A 21,608-nucleotide genomic window follows, 5' to 3' on the forward strand; every position below is an offset into this window, starting at 1 on the left:
ACGCAGATAAGGAAAAATACAAGCAACATACACTTGAACAGGTTCTGGTTAGCGGTGGTTATCGTATTAACAGTGTTGGAGTCGGATAAGATGATGGTGATCATAGTGGAGTAGGAGTATCAGGGAAGCAGACAGGTAGGTGTTCCACCTAAAAAAGGTGCCAACAAGCATGCTAAGAATGCTAACGCTCCCGACAGAGCTGCTGGTTGCAGGTAAAAATGATTATTTTGTCATCAAAAGCCTTTTCTCAGTGTTGTTTTTGCCGTTTTTTAGGAGGAAACCACTGTTCAGATGTTTGAGGTGTCACGAACGCAAAAAATATTAGCGTCAAAGTCACTGTTCTGCTTTATGTTTCTTTTTACAAAAAGCCTTTTTTTCTCTGTTTTTTGGTCAGAAACAGCTGTTTTTGGTGAAACCAGTCTATGTTATACTGCTGATAACTAAAGAACGGAAAAAGGTGGAAATAAAACTGATGAAAGAAGACAGTCTAATCTTTCTTTTAGTGGTTTCTATGTTTCCATAGTTATAGCACACAATATTCTGTGGATCTTGAAAGATGAGTGAAAATCATCTAAAAAACCTGGCAATATGGGGTTGGCTGCTTTGAAAATGGCTGGCAGCCAATGAGTTAACGAATAACTTGATATGCAGATGATGTTTTAAAATGTTATTAAATGCAATGATATTAACAAAAATGTTTTTCCCTTGTAGAATATTTTGTATTTGGAATGGCCTGGTTTAAAAAACCTTGTGGTATAGACTGGTTAATAAGGAAACATCAGAGTAGTCGGCAAGGACATTGGTAGGTTAGCAACGTCCCCAATGTAAATGACCCTAATATTATTTCATCATCAAATACTGAACTAAGAAGCGGGTTAGAAATCAATACAGCTGAGCGTAATGTGGTAAAGATGCTCCTGAAAACAAAATCCATCTGAAAAAATATGAAGAGGTTGTGCAGACCCTTTTTAGTCTTTGTTTTTTTTCCCACCAACGGTGTCTATAAAACCAGGCCAAAGAAAAAGGCAGGTTAACTTGACAAAACAGCTCAAATTCCCATAAAATGTCTTTTCTACGTGACAATCAAACCTGAACACCACTTGAAACCACTTGACTGTAAAAACAAGTGAAGTGATGATGTTTATTGGGATCCAAGTTGCCCAACTGTCAGCTTGCTGAGAGTCTCACTGAACTGAGGGTCTTTACCCTGTCTGTCAAAGAGCTGCTCAAGCAGAGGAGGGAAGTCTGTGTGTACAAGTGTAGAGAAAAGAGAGAACTGGCTGTGAGCAAGGAAGACGAGCAGAAATAGGCTCTCACCGAAGATGGCAAGCCTGGGGGTTTCCGAATCTTCTTTGGCTGGGTGTCTGAATTCAAGACGGTAGAAAGAAAAACAAACAGGAAAAAATTAGATTCCAAATATAGATATGGATAAGTTTTAGTGCAGTTTAACTTTCCTCATCTGTTTTTCTTTATGTTTAACAGAACAGACAATGGTTTAAAAAGCCTTGTGAGTTTGTGCCATGTGTAACATTTCAATTAAAATGTATCAAAACGGGACAGCATGATGGTATAGCGCTTAGCACTTCTGCCTCACAGCAAGAAGGCCTGGGTTTGATTTGCCAGGTGGGGAACATTCCAGGGACTTTAATGAATGCGTGGACTTTGCATGTTCTCCCAATGCGTGTGACTATCTGTTTGTTTGGATGTGGCCCTGTGACAGACTGGCATCCATACAGCAGACATGGGCAACTGGTGGCGCGGGGGCCACATGAGGCCATCAGTCTAACTTTATAAGGCCAACAAAGTAAACATACAAAATGACAAAAAGAAATACACAACAGCGAGAGTAGATTTTTTTTTTTTTACAACATAGCAGGAAAATACAAGAAAAACACGGAACATACTTTTAAAAACACACTAAACTACAACAAAATGACAACAGTAATACACAAAAATACTCCAAATAACACAAAACGACAAGTAAAATACACAAAATGACAAAAAATATACTAAATTACAGAAGATTACAACAAAAGTACACAAAAAAACAAAAGATTACTGCACACAGTGACAGAAAAACTCAAATTTTCCATAAAAACTATGTTGTTTCCTGTGTTAATGCTCTGATTGGTCATTATTCTAAATGCAGACATGAATGTTGATAATGTGGCCCTTCCATCAAACAAACACATTTTTGTGGCCACGGCTGTGATAGAAAGTTGCCCAACACTGCTGTACAATTTGGAGCCTGTCTAACACCCAATGTGAGCTGGAGAAAGGCACCAGCAGAATAAGTGGGTATAGAACATGGATGGATGCCTCAAGATTAAAACAAAACCAAAAACATTGTTTAAACAACGAAACGTTTGGACTTCAGAACGCATGTGCGACAATGATGGAATAATTCATATTTGAGCCCCATTTCTTGTACCTATTGCTCCTTCAGGTGGCCTCCTCCTCGGGTTGTTGGAGTATGAAGGATAAAATTGGGAGGCAGACTTCAGGCCAGATGGGGACATAGCATCAGGGCTGGGCATCGCTATGTCACTAGGAAGAAAGCCCGGCTAGGAGAAGACACAGAGACAAAGTTTCACTAATAATACATGTATTATTAGGGGCGTGAAAAAAGCAAGGCACAGACAAACAGATTATCCTCTGAAACACAAAGGGTGTATTTTAAGTGTTTAACAAGAAAACAGAAGTGAGAAAACACAGCTTCCTTTACACCATAGTGTTACATTAAATCGGGTCATGTATAAGGTTTATGCACCAAAAAAAAACAACAACAAAAAAGCATAGGGGGAGCATACCTGGCTTCCAAAGGGAGGGTACGGGGGTCTTTCATTCTTACCTATAAGGTGAAAGTAAAGGCAGATTTAATGGATAGAAAGTCTGACACTCACACCAATACAATTGACAAGCAGGCATTAAAAGTGCATAAAGTCTAAAGATGTCGACCCCTTTTTCAATACGCTCAGCTGCATAAAGCTGCCTGCCAGACAAAACCCTGGGGAAGGTTTATGCTTCAGCGCCTTAACATCCTAAACTCTCCACTGACAGACAGACAGACATGCACATCCACATGGATACACATTCTTACATTCAGAAAACAATAAATACTTTGGTGTGAATGAGAAGTTCCATCAAAATATAATAAATCATTTTGAAACACGCATCAAACTACCACAGCTTTTAGAACAACAATTAGATGTTGAAAAGTAAACACACCAGCAATCCCTGAGCTGATAAATGGTGAAGGCAATGCTTCGTGTTCGTTGTAGTGAGATCCTTCACCGTAGTTCTGCGGGAATAAAAGAGACAGTTTGAGAAACAAAAGAATAACTTCAAACTCACGTAAACTACCTAGTGAGAGCCAACCGCGCATACATAAACATTACTTTTACTTGTCTCGTTAGCACCTTGACATGGGATAGCAGTTACCCTCTCCCACCCTTTTCTCACTAAGAAACAGGATTCATGCCAAACAAATCTGCATCAGCTTGGGGGATTCAAACCGACTTTCTTAATTATCAACTTGTGGTAATCAAAGCTTGCTGCATTCATTTCACCCCCCGTTTCTTGTAAATATACAAAGTTGTGCCAAGACAGTTATGGTGGATGTGAAGCTGCAATTATCGATGGCTTTACCAGAGGCTATTGGAGAGGCTGCCAATGCAGGAGCCTGGGCCAAGGTTATTAAGTAGAAGGTAAAACCACCACTTGTAATCAAATATGGCACAAGCTAGAAAAGAGTGATAAGCTGGTGCAGTGACTGGGGAGCGGGTGTGTCTGTGCTTTCTTTTATGATAGAATGATTGCATGAATATGTGCACGTGTGTAACATCATTGTGGCATCTGGTGTTGCTGTTCGATTGTACGAATGTAAAACAACAAGTGAGTTAAAAGTGGATGAAATGAAGAGCGTGTGGGTTCCAATCTTACCCGCCCTTGGCTAAACGAAGGACTGTTCTGTTCTGTAGAACCCCAGGAGCCGGAGCCGCTGCGCTCATCTATTGCTGTTTGGAGAAAACAAAAATAAACGAACACACTTGTTACGATCCAGGTCAAGCATTAACATGCTAGCCTAAATCAGAGCTGAAATATACATTTTTTAATATATGTTACATCACAAATAATTTAATTATGTCTTAAATCAATGCTCATCTGTTTAATAAAATGCATGAGGCTAATAAGTCTTCCCATTAGTGCTCATTGTGATCAATAAGTAGAAAGTTAATGATTTACAAACACAAAGGACACTTAATGGAAAAATCTGGCATCCCAGTTAGAGCTAGGCGATATGGCCCAAAACTCATATCTTGATATTTTTTCTCAAAATGGCGATGTATGATATAAAATTTTATAATTTTATTTCAAATAGTCTAACCAAAAAGACATTTCAGGATTACATTTTTCTGAAGCAAAATCCCACAGACATGTTTATTAAACAGCTGCACAATATGTACCACTTTTGGCTTTTTCTCATATAAAAGACAGCATGTGTGAGTAAGTTCTGTAGTGTGGCTTGTGTAGGGGAAGGTCAGCCATCATCTAACTGTGCCTTCATGCAGTTCTGAGAAGTAACAAAAGCTGCAACTCCACTTTTTGATCCAAAATAAGCTATAAAATATGTATATTTCGATACATATTGTAATTTTCTATATTTTCAAAATACAAAACTCGATATATCGCCCAGCTCTAATCCCAATGCAACCCCCCCCCCCCAACAAAACACATATCAAAAAACAAATGTTTTAAACACTTTGTTTTGGACAAAGAAACCATAAATGTGCAACACAAAGAAAGCAGAGCCAAAAGACTGGTGGAGCAGAAAAACTCAGAAATACCCCCATCATCCCTTTCTCCCTGTCTTATGCACTAATGCCATCCCAGCTCTCAGGAGACACAGGGCTTAATTGCATGCTGATTTGCATAATTGTGCATATTAATGTGGTTTCCTTATGAATATTCATATCCTCCCTTTGATTTTTGCCTAATTAAAAAATGTGTGTGAGAAAGTAAGCAAGAGCGCGAGAGTGAAAGAGAGAGAGAGCAGAAGAGGGGGGAGGAAGAGGAGTGAGAAGGGTCTTGGTGAGATCAGCATCCTCGCTGACGAGTGAGAATGAGTGATGAGACTAACAGAGCGGTGCAAGCACCTACACACACGCTGTGACAGCCATGATCTATGGAGCTGATGCCAGCAGCATGGAAAAATCAGGCGTTTGGGCTGGAGAGGCGACTTTAGAAGATCAGCCTCGCTCACTGTCAGACCAAAACTCTAATAAAGTCCTGGGCAGCCATTAACCACGACCAATAGCCCAGGAGGGCTGGTGATGAGCTCGCTGTTAAATAAAGATGACAGAGTTTGTATAAAAGCACTTTAGCCAAAGATCAGTGCCAGGAGAAGTATTACTAACTTAGCATGATAAAAATCCACTTCGGTGCAGACAGATCAACAATGAGCCCAGCTTTCATCCCAGCGTCTATTAGTTTTAACACCATCTCCACTTCCAGACACTTAACATTTATCCAAAAAAAACGCTGCTGGCTCACAACTATTTTCACATGTAGCAGAAACATTTCAAAGCCACAGGTAACACACAAAGTCACACTGTACACAGTACATAGCGATAAGCACTTAAGCAGGCCTGCAATGCCAACAAACAGAGTTAAAGGAGCAACTTCATTTTTACAGCTACTTTCCGTGCACCACTCATGCACCCATGGAGCCTCCATTTGGCCAACAGCGGTGCAGAGGAGCAAGGAAAAGCACGGCTGTGCAGGAGAAGTCTGACAACACTGTTTCACACTTAGTGGAGTAATTAACTCCATGGCAATTACAGCAAGGTGGGGAGCTGCTGAGGTGACACTGACACTGAGGAGAGACCTTCCTATTGTCGTAGCTCGCGTTAAAGGTTTTTCTTTGTAGAGAAATGGTTTGCTAAATCATGGTTTAAAAACAAACAAACTGTGAAATAAACACTGGTGCTGATTTATTTGTCTTTGTTCTGTATATACTGTACAGGGCCCAGGTCACAATAGGTGCAAGGTAGTTACGGCTAGGGGAGTCCCGATCCGATACTGATATCAGATATCGGTCTGATATCAGCAAGAAAACAAATATCAGATTTAAAAAAGTAAAGGGCCACAGGTACGAATTTATTCGTCTTTATTCTATATATTCTGTACAGGGCCCAGGTCACATTAGGTGCAATGTAGTTAGAGTTTCTGATTTTCCATGTTAGAAAATGGATGCAAATCACTGAAATTGGCAGGATTTGAGCGTACTGATGAAATGTCTGAAGAATAGTAAAAAACCTACTAATGACCCATCTACGAGGTTTAGCTTAATTATTCCTTATTATTCCAATTTTGGCATAATAATAGGACACATGCCACAGTTACATGATGTCTTATCATTCAGAATTAGTTATTCCGAATTAAATTATTTGGGATTAAAATGTTCTGCTTCGTGTTTACATAGCAATAGTCATTTCAAATTGAGGTTTAAATGGAAAACAGGTTTATTTGGCTGTATTTAGTTCCGCTTCAGGGTTTGAGGGAAAGATTCTGATTGGACAGGGGCGAATGTGACGCATCACATCTATCGAGATCAAACACACAACAAACCTTTTATTGTCGGCTACAACATAGAAGACCACATAATAAGAACTGTTTTCACTTGTATTTTGATTGTAGTTTTGATGCAGCAGCTCAACAATAACATGCCGTTTCACTTTCGTCGACGGAGCAAAAGAAGTCTGTACTTTGGACAATTAAAGCCAGCGGTTAACAGCTGCTCTACCTCCACTATACAGGACATTGAGTGAAAAATGAACTTTATAATGATCTGTGCATCATTAGTGAAGCTCCGGTGCATCATGCCCCAATGAAGCCTGTTCTATTTGCCGAGGTCCATGTATTCGTGTGAATGTCCGTACGTTTATGTTTATATCCATCCACTCTTCAATATATCCAGTTGCGCAGGCTCAGAAAGACCGGAATTAACTTATAGCAAAATTAAGTGTTTACAAGATCAAGGAATCATTTAATTCGGAATAAAATAAATAAACCAGCCACCTAATTCGAATAAAGGTTTCATTCATGAATACAATTATATTAGGAATTAAGTGTTGACACGGTCAGTTTAAAGAGGAATTAACTTTTATTTTGAATTAAAGGGGAATGTAAACATGGCCATAGTTTAGCATGCAAGTAATTAACATTGAATTAGGGAAACTCAATAAAAATGGAAAAAAAATTGAAATGGGTATACCCTGAAACAGTATTTAGAAAAATTTGAAATGGAAATTCTAGCCAAGAGGTAAAGTAGAATCTGGAAAAGACCATGACACACACACACACACAGACTGTGTACATGTTTTTGACATTTGGAAGAAACTGAATGCCCAGAGAAAACCTGCACAAGCACATGGAGAACATGTAAACTCCACAAAGTGCAGTGCATCCTGGGTATAAGACCCAGGGCCTTCTCAATGTGAGACAACAGAGCTAACCTCCGTACCACTGCGCTGCACAAAATATCTATCGGCAGTGTATGTCGTCCTTGTAAAATAAACTAAACAAAAAAGATTAAGGTACCTCCATTAAAAACATAAATAAGAACTTTAAAAAACAAATCCAATTAGGTCAGTATTACTTCTAGATAATTATAATTATGTTACCAGCAACTTTTTCACCATTCCACCGTAAATAACCCGAAAATAAACAATCTTGGCTTGATTTTAATGACGTTCTTTTTTGCCTTGTGACTTCTGAGCATTTATTTATCTATCCAACTGCCTTTTATATTAAATAGTTGACAATTACAATTCATTACTTTTCTATGTGTATCAATTATGTGTATCAATTAGGGATGTAACGATTCACTCAACTCCCGATACGATTTGATTCACGATACTGGGTTCACGATACGATTTTCTCACGATTTATTTTACCAAATGGGAATGTTGACAAATGACTGAAAAATATTTCTTTATTTTTTTGGGGAAAATACTATACTATTTTCCTTTTATTTTTCATTGTCAAAAGAATCCCTTGATAAACTATTCAAAATGATGCAATTTAACTAAAAATAAATCTTGAATGAAATAAATAAAGGAATAATACAAATGAAGAAGAAGCTTATTAATTTAAATTCTGGTTCTATAATAAACAATTCAAAACTGCATAATAGTTCTTTTTCTTTTTAAAAGTGCAACTGAAAATGTATTTTGTGCCTTAACAATTGGACTTTTAAAAAACAAAAAACAAAAAAACAGTCATTTTACTGTATTTACGTCAGATATTTGTTTAGACCAGCAGAGGGCGCTGGTAACCCAGTGGTCGGTTGGCATGCAGTTATTCCACCAGTGAAGAAGAGAAGCTACGCTAGCAGACTGAGTTACTAAAAAAACCTGACTTTTACAGATATTCACGTAATATTACAGATATTCTTTCGGTGCTAAAGGAGTAAAGAATCATTTATGAGCATGTTTAACAGTAAATGGCGGCCAGAAAGAAAATAGTAGCAGATTCCGCCCGTCACGTCTGCTTCTGGAAGGATTCATATATAGCGCCCTCTGCTGGTTAAAAAAAGTACTGCGATTCAATTTTCAGAGCATCGATGTGAATCGTGGTACCTATGAATCGATTTTTAACTGCCTTACGATTAATCGTTACATCCCTAGTATCAATTACAATTTTACTTAGCAGACGCCTTCATCCATGAGCATTTAGGGTTAAGGGACCTGTTCAACATCCCACAGTTATGATCCAAGTTGAATTCGAACCTGTGACCCTCTGATTACAAGCCCTCTTCCTTATACTTGTGTAGCAGTGTTAAAACTCCTTTTTAGGTACTTTATCATTATAATGCTTAAGTTTTAGTTGCTCTGCACCTTTAACAACATAAAACAACAGCTTTCACAACTAATTCATCATGTAGGATAAAACAACCATACCAAATATAAATGTATTCACTTCTCATTTGATATGTTGCACAGGAGAAAAAAATACAATAATGCAGTGTGCAGCAAAAACCAATAGCTTTGAAAAAGCCTACATTGTTATAATTCCTACTTTGCAACCACAAAGATAGGGCAATCTTATGGGACCAAAACTATGGTTTAGGGGAAAAATCCCAGAGTGAAAATATGAGAAAATGACACTTTGGCTTTTCTGTGAAAGCAGCAAAAGTGATAGTTTGTGAGAAATATAATGTAATACCCTCAGTAAGTCCTTATTTTCCCAGCTTTTTGTGCACTCGGTCAACAGTTCAGTGCCATATACAGGGCCAGATAACGCAGCATTTTGGTCATAGAATAGAGAAATTTTAAGAAATTATATTTTGTGTACAGAAATTGGAATGTTTTTGTTTGGCAGGGGTCTGTCTGTGTGTAGCATAAGGCTGCTTCAAAGTTTTTGAGGACTGCAATGCAAACACATTTTTGGACCAGTGGGCGAGCACTGTAGCTGTAGCTTCCATGTTGGAAATGTTATGTTGTTTGGAGCCCGTCTGCGCTGTAGGGTCCGGCGGGAGGAGCCCTGGTAACACGCCCCGCCCATTTAGCGTACTGCCCTAGAACATAAGTATCTTTCCCTGTGGCAATTCTAACAACGTCTTGTTCAGATGATCATATCATAGAGGTTAATACTGGTACTAGTAGCACAAAAAAGATGAAAAAACTGAACGGAAAAGTTTAAAAACATCTCGGCTTTCCTTCACGACGTAACTGCTTATGCTATTCACAAAGAGAGCTACGCAAGACCCGCGGCTGTCAATCACCGTAATACAGTATATGACATCAAATCCCGTTTTTCAACCTCAAATAACTTATTTAAAAACAAACTTCACAGAAAAATTAGCACTTGAACACAATGTAGGGTGATAACTAATAATCAAAGCAGTTTAGTTTTGGGAAAAAATTGTGACGAGTGTTTTAACTTTACAGTTTGACCAACATCCCATCCGTTAACATTGAGGAGGCGGGGCTTATGAACTATACAGCAGCCAGTCAGCAGGAGTAGCTCTAAATAAAATAAAAAAAATTCTTCACTTCCCCTTGAGCATGCCTCGTCCATTCTTTTTACAGTCTATGTTTTGGACTCTGACAATTACAGACATTGTGGAGACGCTACAAGACAATACGTTCTAAGGAGATTAGGAACATTTACACTTTCAAAGGCACAAAGAGTTGTGCTTAAAGTGTGACAAATGTATGAAATAAAACTAAACCATGTCAAATACATAAAGAATTACAAACCCACAACATTCTAAGGATGCAAGAAATAATCAAGGACTTCACAGCTTCCTACTAGATGCTGACATTACAAGTTTTGACACTCACATGTCAATACAGTTGAATGACAAGAGCCAAGAAAATATTTCCTGAGCTACAAAGCCTTTTTACTGCTGCAAGCACTGAAAATGTATCATTTGGTAGAAGTGGGAATCCTTTTTTGGGGAGGGGGGGGGGTTATTTTCTCCCATTAGTGGATGACTTTTGAAACTCAGCAATGCACAGAGAAAAGTAACAAAAACTTTCCAAGACACAAGTAGATTAGAACAGTGCACGGCTGGCTTGTAGCCAGTAAGTCTTGCATTGAAAGGCCACATCTGTAAAATGACATTGTTGTGTGTTGAGATGTAAGGGAAGGAAGCCTGTTGAGTCTCATGTATTTGTGCGTTTGTGTAGGGGGTTGGGGGCTGTGCCAGCAGCTGCAGAGGTGACAGAGGGTACGCCTGCCTTGAGGCTTGTGGGCTTGGCCAGCTCCTACCACACACCGTCACACACTGGTTGGCTACTTCTCAACCATCGCACACTGTCAGCTTTCTACTCATAGCTTCTACTCCTCTCCTATCCACAGTACACCCCCCCACCCAACACACACAGGCTCTAGGAAGGGAGAAGGACGCCTAATGCAATTAGCACCCCTCTGAGCACTTTTGTGTTGATGAATAGAGGTGGTCTGGTGGACCGCTGGGCTGCTTGCTGCCGTTCCCGCGCTGCAGGGTCCCAGAATATACAAGCTATCTTAGTGACGTCACAGATGGACATTGTTCTTTAATGGTCATTATTTCTGTAATAGTTTTCCAGCTCTGTAGCCATTGGTCATCGTGAACAAGCCAACTCTGGTTCTAGGTTTCAAAGAGCCTGTATTTCTACTCCCCCAACGCAACAACAATATCCAATAATTATCCTACATGATACCATTAGATTACTGCAAAACCTTTGATACTTGCTTGTATATACACATGTTTTTTTTTAAATTTTATTTATATATCTATAAAGGGCTTAACGGGGGACTCCGTTATGTAATTTTATTCAATACATGTAAAACTAGTCTGCCGTTTATGCCTTTAAAAAGTTATAGGAAACATAATGAAAATTCCCCCTAAGCTCACTGTGAGAAACTACCACAGAAGAATTTACCACATCTACAACAGGGAAGCGTTTTAAGTTACAAATTCCACTTGTTTCCATAAAAGTGCTGCAAGACTCATACCTGCATATTTTTTCAAGGTGACAGCTTTAAATATCACATTAAAATGGGTGTCAATGACGTAGGGTCACACTTTGGGACACGAGAGGGAGGGAAGGGTGGGGGGGAATTATCTTCTCACTACTTAGTAATTGCCTGCTGTAATAGAAACAAACAGGATCCTGCCTTCCCCAGGCTGATCCCTCTATTCAACAAGCTCTCTCTCCCACTCCAGCCACTCGCTGCATGCTGGGCCAGTTTAAGAGGCTGTGAGCTGGGGGTGAGCCACATTGTCTCAGACTCGAGCCATTTCCTGCAGATCAGTAGGGGTAAGAGCTCTTTGCCGCGTTGGGGGAGGAGTGTTTTACACTTCAGGGTGGGGGAGTCGTTTCAAGTCCATAAGCCCCTTTCTGCCTTTGTTCCTCAGTGGCCAAGTTCTCACTCTGGGGAACTCTAGGGAGTGTGACTTGATTTCACACGGCAGGCTGTCAGGGTGACAGAGCAACAAAAGTAACAGGACTTACAAATAACCATCAGGAAGAGAGAAGGACTAACTTAAAGCCTTCAGGTGCTGGAATGGGTCAAGCACTGCTATTCCATCTACAGACCTCATAAACTAACAGACAGAAAGGAAACCTGCACATGCCAGTAAAACAAACTTTTTCTGATTGTTTTCATTACAAAACAATACAATAAATACATCTAAAAACAAATCGCCTTTTTCTGGACCATTAGAATATATAGTCTGTTGCATAATCCACTGTCTGATTTTATTTTATATCTCAAGAGTTTTGTCTTGAACAACACAAATACAATCAAAGTTGACTTTGTTTACACAGACAGAGACAGAATCTTAAACCCATGTAAATAAAAGGGAAACTGTATCCAGGGTTGATATCGCCAAGGTTAGGTGGGAAAACATGTCATGTGTTTGATGTGCTGCCTTCTCTGTATCGGGTATAAACTACGCACCTCTGCTAGGGCTGGGCAATATATCGAACTTCAAGATATATCGAGTTATATCCAAATTCTATCACACACTTTTAGAGAATACTAAGCATCTGACAGAACACATAAAAACTAAATGGGTAGCAGAACTGATTACTGAAATATCAAGTAATGATTGGTAAAATATGTGAAAGAACCACCAAACAACCACTTGTTCTGAAAAATGGAGGAAGTTCTCATGGAAAAATCTAATCCATTTTTTTTATTACCCCTAGAGTTAAAAGTAAACATTTGAATGAGCTTATTCCATGCTGGAGAACCTGTGGATCAGTTAATGTTAATCATAGCCATATATTCTGGAAGTGTTCAGAGCGCAGACCTCCACCAAGTAGCTCATTTCCACCCATATTGGCCACGCTTACATGATGTTTTTTATTTCTGAATTAGTTATTCGGAATTCAATTATTCAGGATTAAAGTGTTCGGCTTCCTGTTTACATGGAAATAGTAATTCCCGAATTGAGGTTTACATGGAAATCTGGTTTATTCAGCTTTATTCAGTTCCCCTTTAGGTCTGGGGGTTGGGAATGGTTCTGATTAGGACAGGGCTACAACATAGAAGACCACATGAGAACTGTTTTCTCTTCTAGTTGTTATTGCAGTTTTGAAGCAGCAGCTCGACAATAACATGGTTTCGCTTTGCTCCGCAGAGTAGAAGAGAGATAGAGCAGCGAGGGAGAGAGATAGAAGCTGGTTCCTTCCATTTGCTGACGTCCGTGTGTGTGTGTGTGTAATAAGTCTGTGAGAATGTCCTCATGTTTATGCCTCCGTCCATCCACTCTTTTCATTATATCCATGTCTTTTAAGGCTCTTATTAAATAAATATCGGCTCTAGTCCGGGCGGCCATCCAGGACTATTGTGATTTAAAGAGTACAGCACGCATTTCTCTACCACTACTACATTACCCATAGGCCACCGCGCATTACCCATAAGCCACCACGCTTAAAAGAGCAGGCTCAGGCTCAACTCCTATTTTCCTATTTTTTTGGTATTTTCACATTTTTGGTAAGCCAGAACATCACCAAAATGTAATCACCTGTTCCTTGTCCCATTATCAACTTTTCCTGACAATTCATCCGAATCTGTTCATAACTTTTCACGTTATCTTGCTGACAGACAGTAGAAAGTCAGACAGACAAACAAACGCAGGGTAAAACATAACCTTCCGCTCTGCGCTTGGCAGAGGTAACAGTGGTACCAATCTGACCCCTCGACTATGGAACAATGGATCCAGACTATTGAGGAGATTTATTTAATGTAGAGTCTGACTCACATGTTGAGACTGCAGAGATCCCAGTTGTAGAATAAATGGGAGAAATGTACATTATACAGGAACAAGAGCAGCAACAATATGAACTGAGAGGAGACATGTTGGAAAAGACCCCGTGTGATTTATATCACGGAATTTTTCAAAATCTAACAGTTTCACGGTATATGACAGTACTTTTTTTTTCATGCATAATCAGGTGTTCACAGCATTTTCTACTGGTTGAGAGATAAATTACTGCAGTAGATAGACTTAGGATGGTTTATTTTACTGTCATGATGAGTGAATATTGTACAATTATTCCACACCAGTAACAACACAAGTTTGCAACTGCAGCCCAGTGGCTCTTTGCCGCCCTAGCTTAGCTTTAGCATTAGCTTGATTTCTAGATATTAAATTCTGCATACTTAGTGGTGTGGTGGTTTGTTATGGTGAAGGTAGCGTGTTATTTGCAGCTCCACCAGGACTTATTTCCGCGTTATAGGAATTACAAATTGCGATCTTTTGCTCTTTTTCTTTGTGTATTACTGTCAACATGCTAAGCTAACCGTGCCCGTGAGTGTTGTTCTCCTGTAGCAGAGGCATGCACATGCAGGCTTCAGAGCTTCAGAGCTTTCAATTGTGTCTTTCTGATCCATTTACACGTATGATTTACACCACAACTAACAACAGAGCGCTACTGTTTACCTTCATATTTAGAAGTGCAACGTCGAAAACGCGGCCAGCGTAGTGTTCCGAAAATTCCGTAATCAAATACACCGATACGGTGGTATATTAAAAATTTGTATTACGGTATTCGGTATGAACCAGGTATACCGCCCAGCCCTACGTGCTGTCCCTTAGAGAAGAAAAGGTCAAAAGTGACACATATTGTGCAGCTGTTTGTTAATAAATGTGCCTGTGTGGCATATTATATCAGCAAAATTGACCCAGAATTGTCTTTCTGGAAAGACTTTGAAATGATCATGATTAATATGGTAAATCACCATTTTGAGAAAAAACATTGAGATATGAGTTTTGGCCCATATCACCCAGCCCTAACCTCTGTCTGGACAACAAAAATTTCCATTTAAACATGACTGCAGTACACTCAAGTAGGAAGTTGTCAGAAAGAACAAACAGAATGCAAAGGGGTCAACAATGACAGTGTGGAAACGCTGCTCAGACATTACACTTAAGTTTACCTGTTCCACCAAACTGAGTGCTCGCCAAAGTCATTGTCCTGTTTTTCCCGTTGGCCACAGGTGGGGCGAACATCTGCAAGACAAAAGCAGAGCGACAACATCAATTCCAAGTAAAAATGATGGCACACATCATTATTAACACACACATAGCTTAATTTTGTGTAGTTGTCTTTAAATGGTAAACTCAATTAAGGAAAGAGAAAAACAAAGTGAAATGTAGAAGACCAAGTTTAAACATTTTCAATAATAAACCGCACAAAACACAGTTTTGCAGTTTAATGTTAGTACCTCTAAAATGTTGATGTCAGAGTGACTGTGGGTTTAACCACAACGGTTAGTTGTGTGGTCTAAATACTGTACCTGCCACATAGCTACAGTGGGCTGTACAAACCAAACCACTTAGTAACTAGGACACCATAATGCATTCTACCTCTTCCACAAAAATCACAGTTTTAATGTTTAATAGCTATTTAATTGACCAAAGCTCCATTTTGCTTTAAGGGTTTCATCACATTTTATTACAAGCATTTTTGTTTTGTTTTACACAATCTAACACGTCTTCCTGCAAATAAACACAGGAGATCCATTTGTGAGGTGTTCATGGTTTTCTCACCCATTTATTAATGTCACATTGAAAGGAAACATCTGCCAATACAAATTGGCAGCTGATCAGCGAGAGCTTCTGCAAACATGAACCCGATCATAGAAATGAGATTCTTCCACAAACCCCTTTGAGAAAAGAGGTTTTCTTTCATGAGCCAAAGATAAAAACAAAAAATTAAATTAAAAAAATAATAATAAAAAATGCAACGTGCAGAAAATCTGACAGCGTTAACAAAGCAAGGAAGTGTGTCATCTGAGTGAAAGAACAGAGGTTTAAGAAAAGATCCAGGCACAGTAAATTGGAAAAAGGCACAGACAACTGGCTTGCTGCATACTTACAGTTAAACAAAATAGTTGGAAAGAATGCCAAAAAAAAACATTATCGTTCCTGATAAAAGTTAGATATCGTCTGAAATTCAGAACAAAAAAAACATTCCAATTTGATAATAAATATTAAAACTTTTTAGTTCATTCAGCCCTGTAATGACAAGTCTACCACGTGTACTAAATCCTAGGGGTGGTTAATCAGCCTATTTTCCCAATTCGATTATAAACCAATTTTTTCATTATTATTTTCTTTATTTTTATTATTAATCTTCTATTTAACAGCAATCAGTTGCTAAATTATTTTAATTTTCTTTTGAGCAACACCTCACAGCACCTTCAATATTGTACAGTGTAATTAAAATATCCAAATAAGCCACAATCATCTGGTGTTAATATCAAAAAATTCCAATTGATTTTTGGAAATTTAAAAATTGATTCATAATTGTCAATTATAAAATCCTGATTAATTGATTGTGGATTTTTTTCACCACCCCTATGCAAACATGTTCTTCTGTTTAAATATTTGAAATTATCATTATTTTTCTTTTAAATTAAATATATATATAATGTATTCGATATATTTTTAAATGTCTTTTTGTTGGTTTTTTCCTGTTTTTAACAATTTGGGAGGAAATTAGGTTTGTAGATTTAAGCAAAAAAAAAAAAAAAAACTACCAGCAATGAGATGTTTAGATCAGGGTACAGCAAAAAAAAAAAAAAGGCTTTCCAATAAAACCAAACTCGGGTAAAAAAAAGAAAACTACCTTTGATACATAATGTCTGGAGAATCACTCCAAAAGCAAGTCTGTGACAAAAACTGCTTTCCTAAAAAAATATGAGTAGCCAAGGATGTTGGTTCAGCCAAGGTCACACATCACTACATTTCTCCCCAAAGACCATATTAAAAAAAAAAACACTGACAGATTTTCTTCATTCTCTTCTAATCTCTTTTACTGCTGAACACCAGGTAATATTAGAGGTCTCTAATCTTGTTTACTGCATATATACAGTGTTTTAAGTTTTAACGCGTTTTGCAATGCAAATTTTACATTTTACAGGGCGTGATTTTTCAATATTTATTTATTTGGTAAAAACTGCAATAAACTCAATATAAACACTTGTCTGTGTACCACTGTACATATTAAGTTTGTCTGCTAATTTTTGAGGTTTGAGCTTCCCACTGGATTTTTTTTTTTTTAAATTTATTTTAATTATGTGTGTAACCTCTAGCTCTCCTGTCCTTATCCTCTGACCCGTTTGCAACTCTGTGTGTCCCACTGCCCCCCCCCAGAAGCCCCCAGACTGCCTTCCCACTCTCTTACCGCACTGAAATCCAGGAGGTCGTTGAGTTCCTTGTCAGTTCCCACTGCAGCCATTCTTTGCTGCTGTTCGTTCATACCCCTCAGTCTCTAATAAACCCTACGAGAGAAATTTGCAGATACAGTGTTTCAATGCCATGGTGATGCACAAAAAGAAGGCACACGTTTCTCTTGGAAAGCAGGGATGATGGCAATGAATGGTTTAAACTACTTTGTGATGTAAGATGTTTGGTAAATTTAAAAAAACAAAAAAAAAAAACAAGGATCTTAGTCACCCCCCCCACCCCCCATTCAATAATACTGTGTGTTCACAGAAACAATTTTTGCTTGAATGTATCAGATTTATATAATGCTATTAAAGGACTACACTAGTTATGCAGCTCATAGGTAAATCCAGCAGGTCAAAACATGCAGCTCAAATTGTTGAAAGAACCCAGTGAAAGGAGGAGGATAATTAAGAAAAAAAAAAAAAACATTTATGCTATAATCCACAGTGGACAAATGAGTTTAAAAAGATGTGTTCCCATCAAACACTGAAGTAGAATTGAGTGCCATGCAGTGATAAAAACTCTGCCTTTAGTCAAATCACTAACAAGTAATGACTTTTTAAAAAATTGTCTTTCATTTAGCAAAGCGCTGGCAAGTAACACAGCAAAATGTCGATCATTTCCACATAAAAGAGAGTAATACATTTACAATTACAGACATAATTGGGACTATTGTTAGCCCAAGGAAATAGAGGTGAAAGGCAGAGCTAATGACTGTATGCAAACACGTCATTACCAAATTACCATATGTCAACTCAGAAAGAAGCTTGTCAAATGACACAGTGTGCAGGAATACTGGATTTACCCAGTGTTTTGCATTCCAACGTGTGCCCCAGGCAGCTCTGATGTTGAGCGCTTGTTCTGCATGCCTCACCAGGAAGTTCAGAAACAGTGGAAGAGGAAAAATGCAGAACAAAGGCATTTGGACACCAACAGGTGGTGTGCTTTTGCTTTTACAGCCTCTTTTGTAATTCAGGGCTGGTTTTTAATCAAAAAACAACAAATAGTAAGCCAAAAAAAAATTAGATCCAAGTGGATAATTGGGATACACATTATAAATAAACAAAAATGAAAACAATTTAAATATTTGGTCATGTTTTAAAGAAAAAAACTTGAGCACCAACCCAACATGTTCAATTTAAATAAATAAAAAAAAGTCCCTTAAGGGGAGAAAAGCATGGCTAACCAAGACAGTGAAACCAACGTGGCCTTGGGATAAGGAATAAATAAAAGTGTGCAAACACAACCAATAGTGACCAAAACAAGCTAGAAAAACAAGGCGGTCTGTGTCAACACTAAGCACAAACTTTTGGTAACGATGAAGGACAGTATAAACAGATCCTCACAGGCAAATATGATCTCAGTAGAGAAATTAAAATAAAGAGAGCAGGAGGGGCTTAATGTAACAAAATGGCATCTTCAGCTACTGCTGGATCAATATTTGAAGCAAGCAGATTAGGGGGGTCTTTGTAACCCCAGAGAAAAGCAGAGGGGAGGCAGGTCAATCCCCACAAAAGAGGCTGCACTTCCAATGAGAAAATTACTCAAAACTTACTATTGAGCCCAGAAACAGGCCATTTTATATGGTGAAGTTCAAACACTAGATTTTGTTTTTAAAGGGCCCCTTCAAAAAAAAAAAAAAAAGAAGTGAAAAACACACAACATGGAAGAAAATGATTGATTTTTAACAAAATAAATCAATAAATAAAAGTGACCAAACTTAAGGAGCAAGTACAAAAAGTAGACATTAGATTATACGATGAGTAAAATATATGTATATATCCACATAACAAGCCAAGAGACAAGGATGTGAGCTGGTTTAAATAAGAATAAACTCTCCTGGGCTTGGTAAACACGTAGGCCTTGGAGGATGTTTGCACTAAGTGATTTGATAAAACTTACTAAGCCACAAACCAAGCACAGAACTGACATCTACAACTACTGTTTATTTTGCACTGAATAAGCATCACCATCCATGCAAACACACACACACACACACACACGATCTGTGATCTCTCCACTGTGTTGGTCCTCCATACTAGTGTAACCAGCCCTGGTTGTGATTGTGGTGTGAAGAGGAAAGAGCAGGACTAGCTAAAAGTTGGCCCAGCAGAGCCCTGAGCTCTCCACCTATCTTAGGGTTCAAGTCGTGCATTATGAGGGAGCTCAGTGAGGGACGGTGGGGGTGGGAGCAGGAGGAATTTACTGCCAAATGTGCAATAAAATACTTCCATAAGCAGAACGCTTCACAGGCCACCAAAGCGGCTCAATTGAAAGTTTCTGTCCATGTTGGGGAAGGTGGGGGTACTCAGATTTCCACAATTTCCAGTTGAGCCTAAATGCTGCTCAACGTTTAAAAATAGGATTTTGAGGTTATGTGACTAAATGAGACTTTTTTTTTTTTAAAGGCTGGTGCACTAACATGTGAGCCTATAACAAAGTGTGCTTTATAGCAGAACAAAGGGATAGTTTCCTGCTCTTAGTGGTCGATGCAGCGACCATCACACACTTGGCTCTCTACCTCAGACCGAGACAAAAACTTACATCCCCCGCTTTAGCCAAACATTCCCAAAAAACTTTCCCACAGATCGCCTAATAGGTGCGTCCCAGAGCCCCTCTGAGTGGGTGCGAGCCTATGCTGTCTTTCTGTGTTTTTACCTCTCCTCTGCGAGTGTTTTAAGGTCCCACGGTGAGAAGAAAAGCGGACTGTGTGGAAGGGAAAAACATAAAAGTTGAGCAGAGCTTCGACCTCAGACCATGAAACGCATCGGAGCCCCGCTACACGGCTTCTTCCTCTGCCTTTTGTCCCGGGAAGCGACTCCGCACGCTACGTCCACGTGTTGGCTTCAATGTAACAAGTCTGTCCGCAAACAAACCTATTATAGTAACTAATGTCGCGTCTTCCTTTTTTGTTGTTACAACTGAGATGATTTCATTCTTCTCGTAGACATCTTCACCACCTCCGTCCACATTGTCAGACGCAACAACGTATCCCTCCGCACAAAAGTGAGGGCCTCAACGCCAGCGGTGTCCGATTTCAAACGCCTTTCAGAGATGCGTCCTTTCCTCAGAAGAAAATACAACAGTGGCTTCGAGCGATGGTCAAATACACCACAATGTCCACGCCTGACTCCTATTCAATGAGTGTTGTAGCCACGCTCCTCAAAATATTGGCGGGCTTGGAGCACTAGATCGTTCCGCGGAAGGCTATAGTAAGAAAGTTACCTGCTATTACACAGCAGCAGCAGCTTGACGAGATGGCACGATAAATGCGAAGGAGCTCGGCCAATGAGAAAGTGCATATCTTTGATTGACGGCACATTAAACCAATCAACATGTAGAAATCCAACTAGCGCCCTCCTTCCCACTGACGCTCACTTTCCCTGTGTGCTCGGGGAGGCTGGCTGAAGGGGGCTCCAACATGCCCGCTGACATCACTTTAATACCCTGCTTCATGTGCCCGCCCTTCTTCTACTCAAACAACAACATTTAGGGCTCTTTACCAACACATTATATATATTTAATTTATGTATTTACTCTACAGTGCCTTATATTTATTCACTTTTTTATTTTGTGTTTTCCCTTTCAGCTCCTTTTACTATTTAATACTTACATAATATTCATTAATTCATTTAGGTGAAGATTTAGCCACTTTAATTTGAGCCTCTTTTACTCGTGCATCTAAAAAAATACAAATTATGTATTTATTAATGTATCTTATCAAGCCAGACAAACTCATTCACGCAATTGTTCCTTCCTATGGCAAAGTTGGGACTCTCCAATTATTATTATAATTGTATTATTATTATTATTATTATAACTAAGTATGAATAAAATTCATTTTTTTTTTTTTTTTTTTTTTTTTTAAATGTACAAAAGATATATCTTTGAAAAGTACAGAAATCCAGAAGAAGAATGTAAATGTCACAGATGTTGATAGCCCCTGTGCATTTTTGTTATGTTTTTCCTAATAGCTTGATTGGAGTATTTATTTGTATTGTCAATTTAGTTTATTTAATTGGATTTTGCAGTTGTTAATGGTGAAGAATTGGTGTAGGACCTGACAAGCCTAGGCTTTGTCCTATCCCTTGTCGAATTAATCAAATGTGCATTCTATTGAAATCAATTATTATTATTTTTTATTTCATAGAGATTTCTGTTGAGATTTGTTTATTTGTTTTCGTTTTCATCCAATTTTTTATTTGTTTGTTCAAAATAAATAAACAAATTATTATTATTATTATTATTATTATTATTATTATTAATAGGGCTGGGTATCGCCAGGTACCTCGTGATACAAAATATCGCAACATTTTTCCCACGATAATGATATTATCACAATACGACAATAATCGATATATCATAGGAA

At 38.6% G+C, this 21,608-nt stretch overlaps 1 protein-coding gene across 4 annotated transcripts in view; it reads right to left on the reverse strand.

Annotated features, from left to right (window-relative positions):
- Nucleotides 1–20,476, reverse strand: part of tcf3b (transcription factor 3b) — a 40,533-nt gene extending 20,057 nt beyond the window's left edge. For 3 of the 4 annotated variants that reach the window (XM_028444219.1, XM_028444218.1, XM_028444217.1), the window contains exons 1-8: nt 19,898–20,476; nt 17,196–17,292; nt 14,944–15,016; nt 3,943–4,016; nt 3,229–3,301; nt 2,811–2,851; nt 2,432–2,564; nt 1,318–1,364 (exon numbers count right to left, since the gene is read on the reverse strand). In XM_028444219.1, the coding sequence (XP_028300020.1) occupies nt 1,318–1,364; nt 2,432–2,564; nt 2,811–2,851; nt 3,229–3,301; nt 3,943–4,016; nt 14,944–15,016; nt 17,196–17,270 (516 nt within the window). In that variant the 5' untranslated portion in view covers nt 17,271–17,292; nt 19,898–20,476. The remainder of the gene's footprint in view (nt 1–1,317; nt 1,365–2,431; nt 2,565–2,810; nt 2,852–3,228; nt 3,302–3,942; nt 4,017–14,943; nt 15,017–17,195; nt 17,293–19,897) is intronic. The other variant, XM_028444221.1, reaches the window with a different exon arrangement.
- Between the last annotated feature and the right edge of the window lie 1,132 nt (nt 20,477–21,608).

Source organism: Gouania willdenowi, chromosome 4, assembly GCF_900634775.1.
Source record: "Gouania willdenowi chromosome 4, fGouWil2.1, whole genome shotgun sequence".
Lineage (NCBI taxonomy): Eukaryota > Metazoa > Chordata > Actinopteri > Blenniiformes > Gobiesocidae > Gouania > Gouania willdenowi.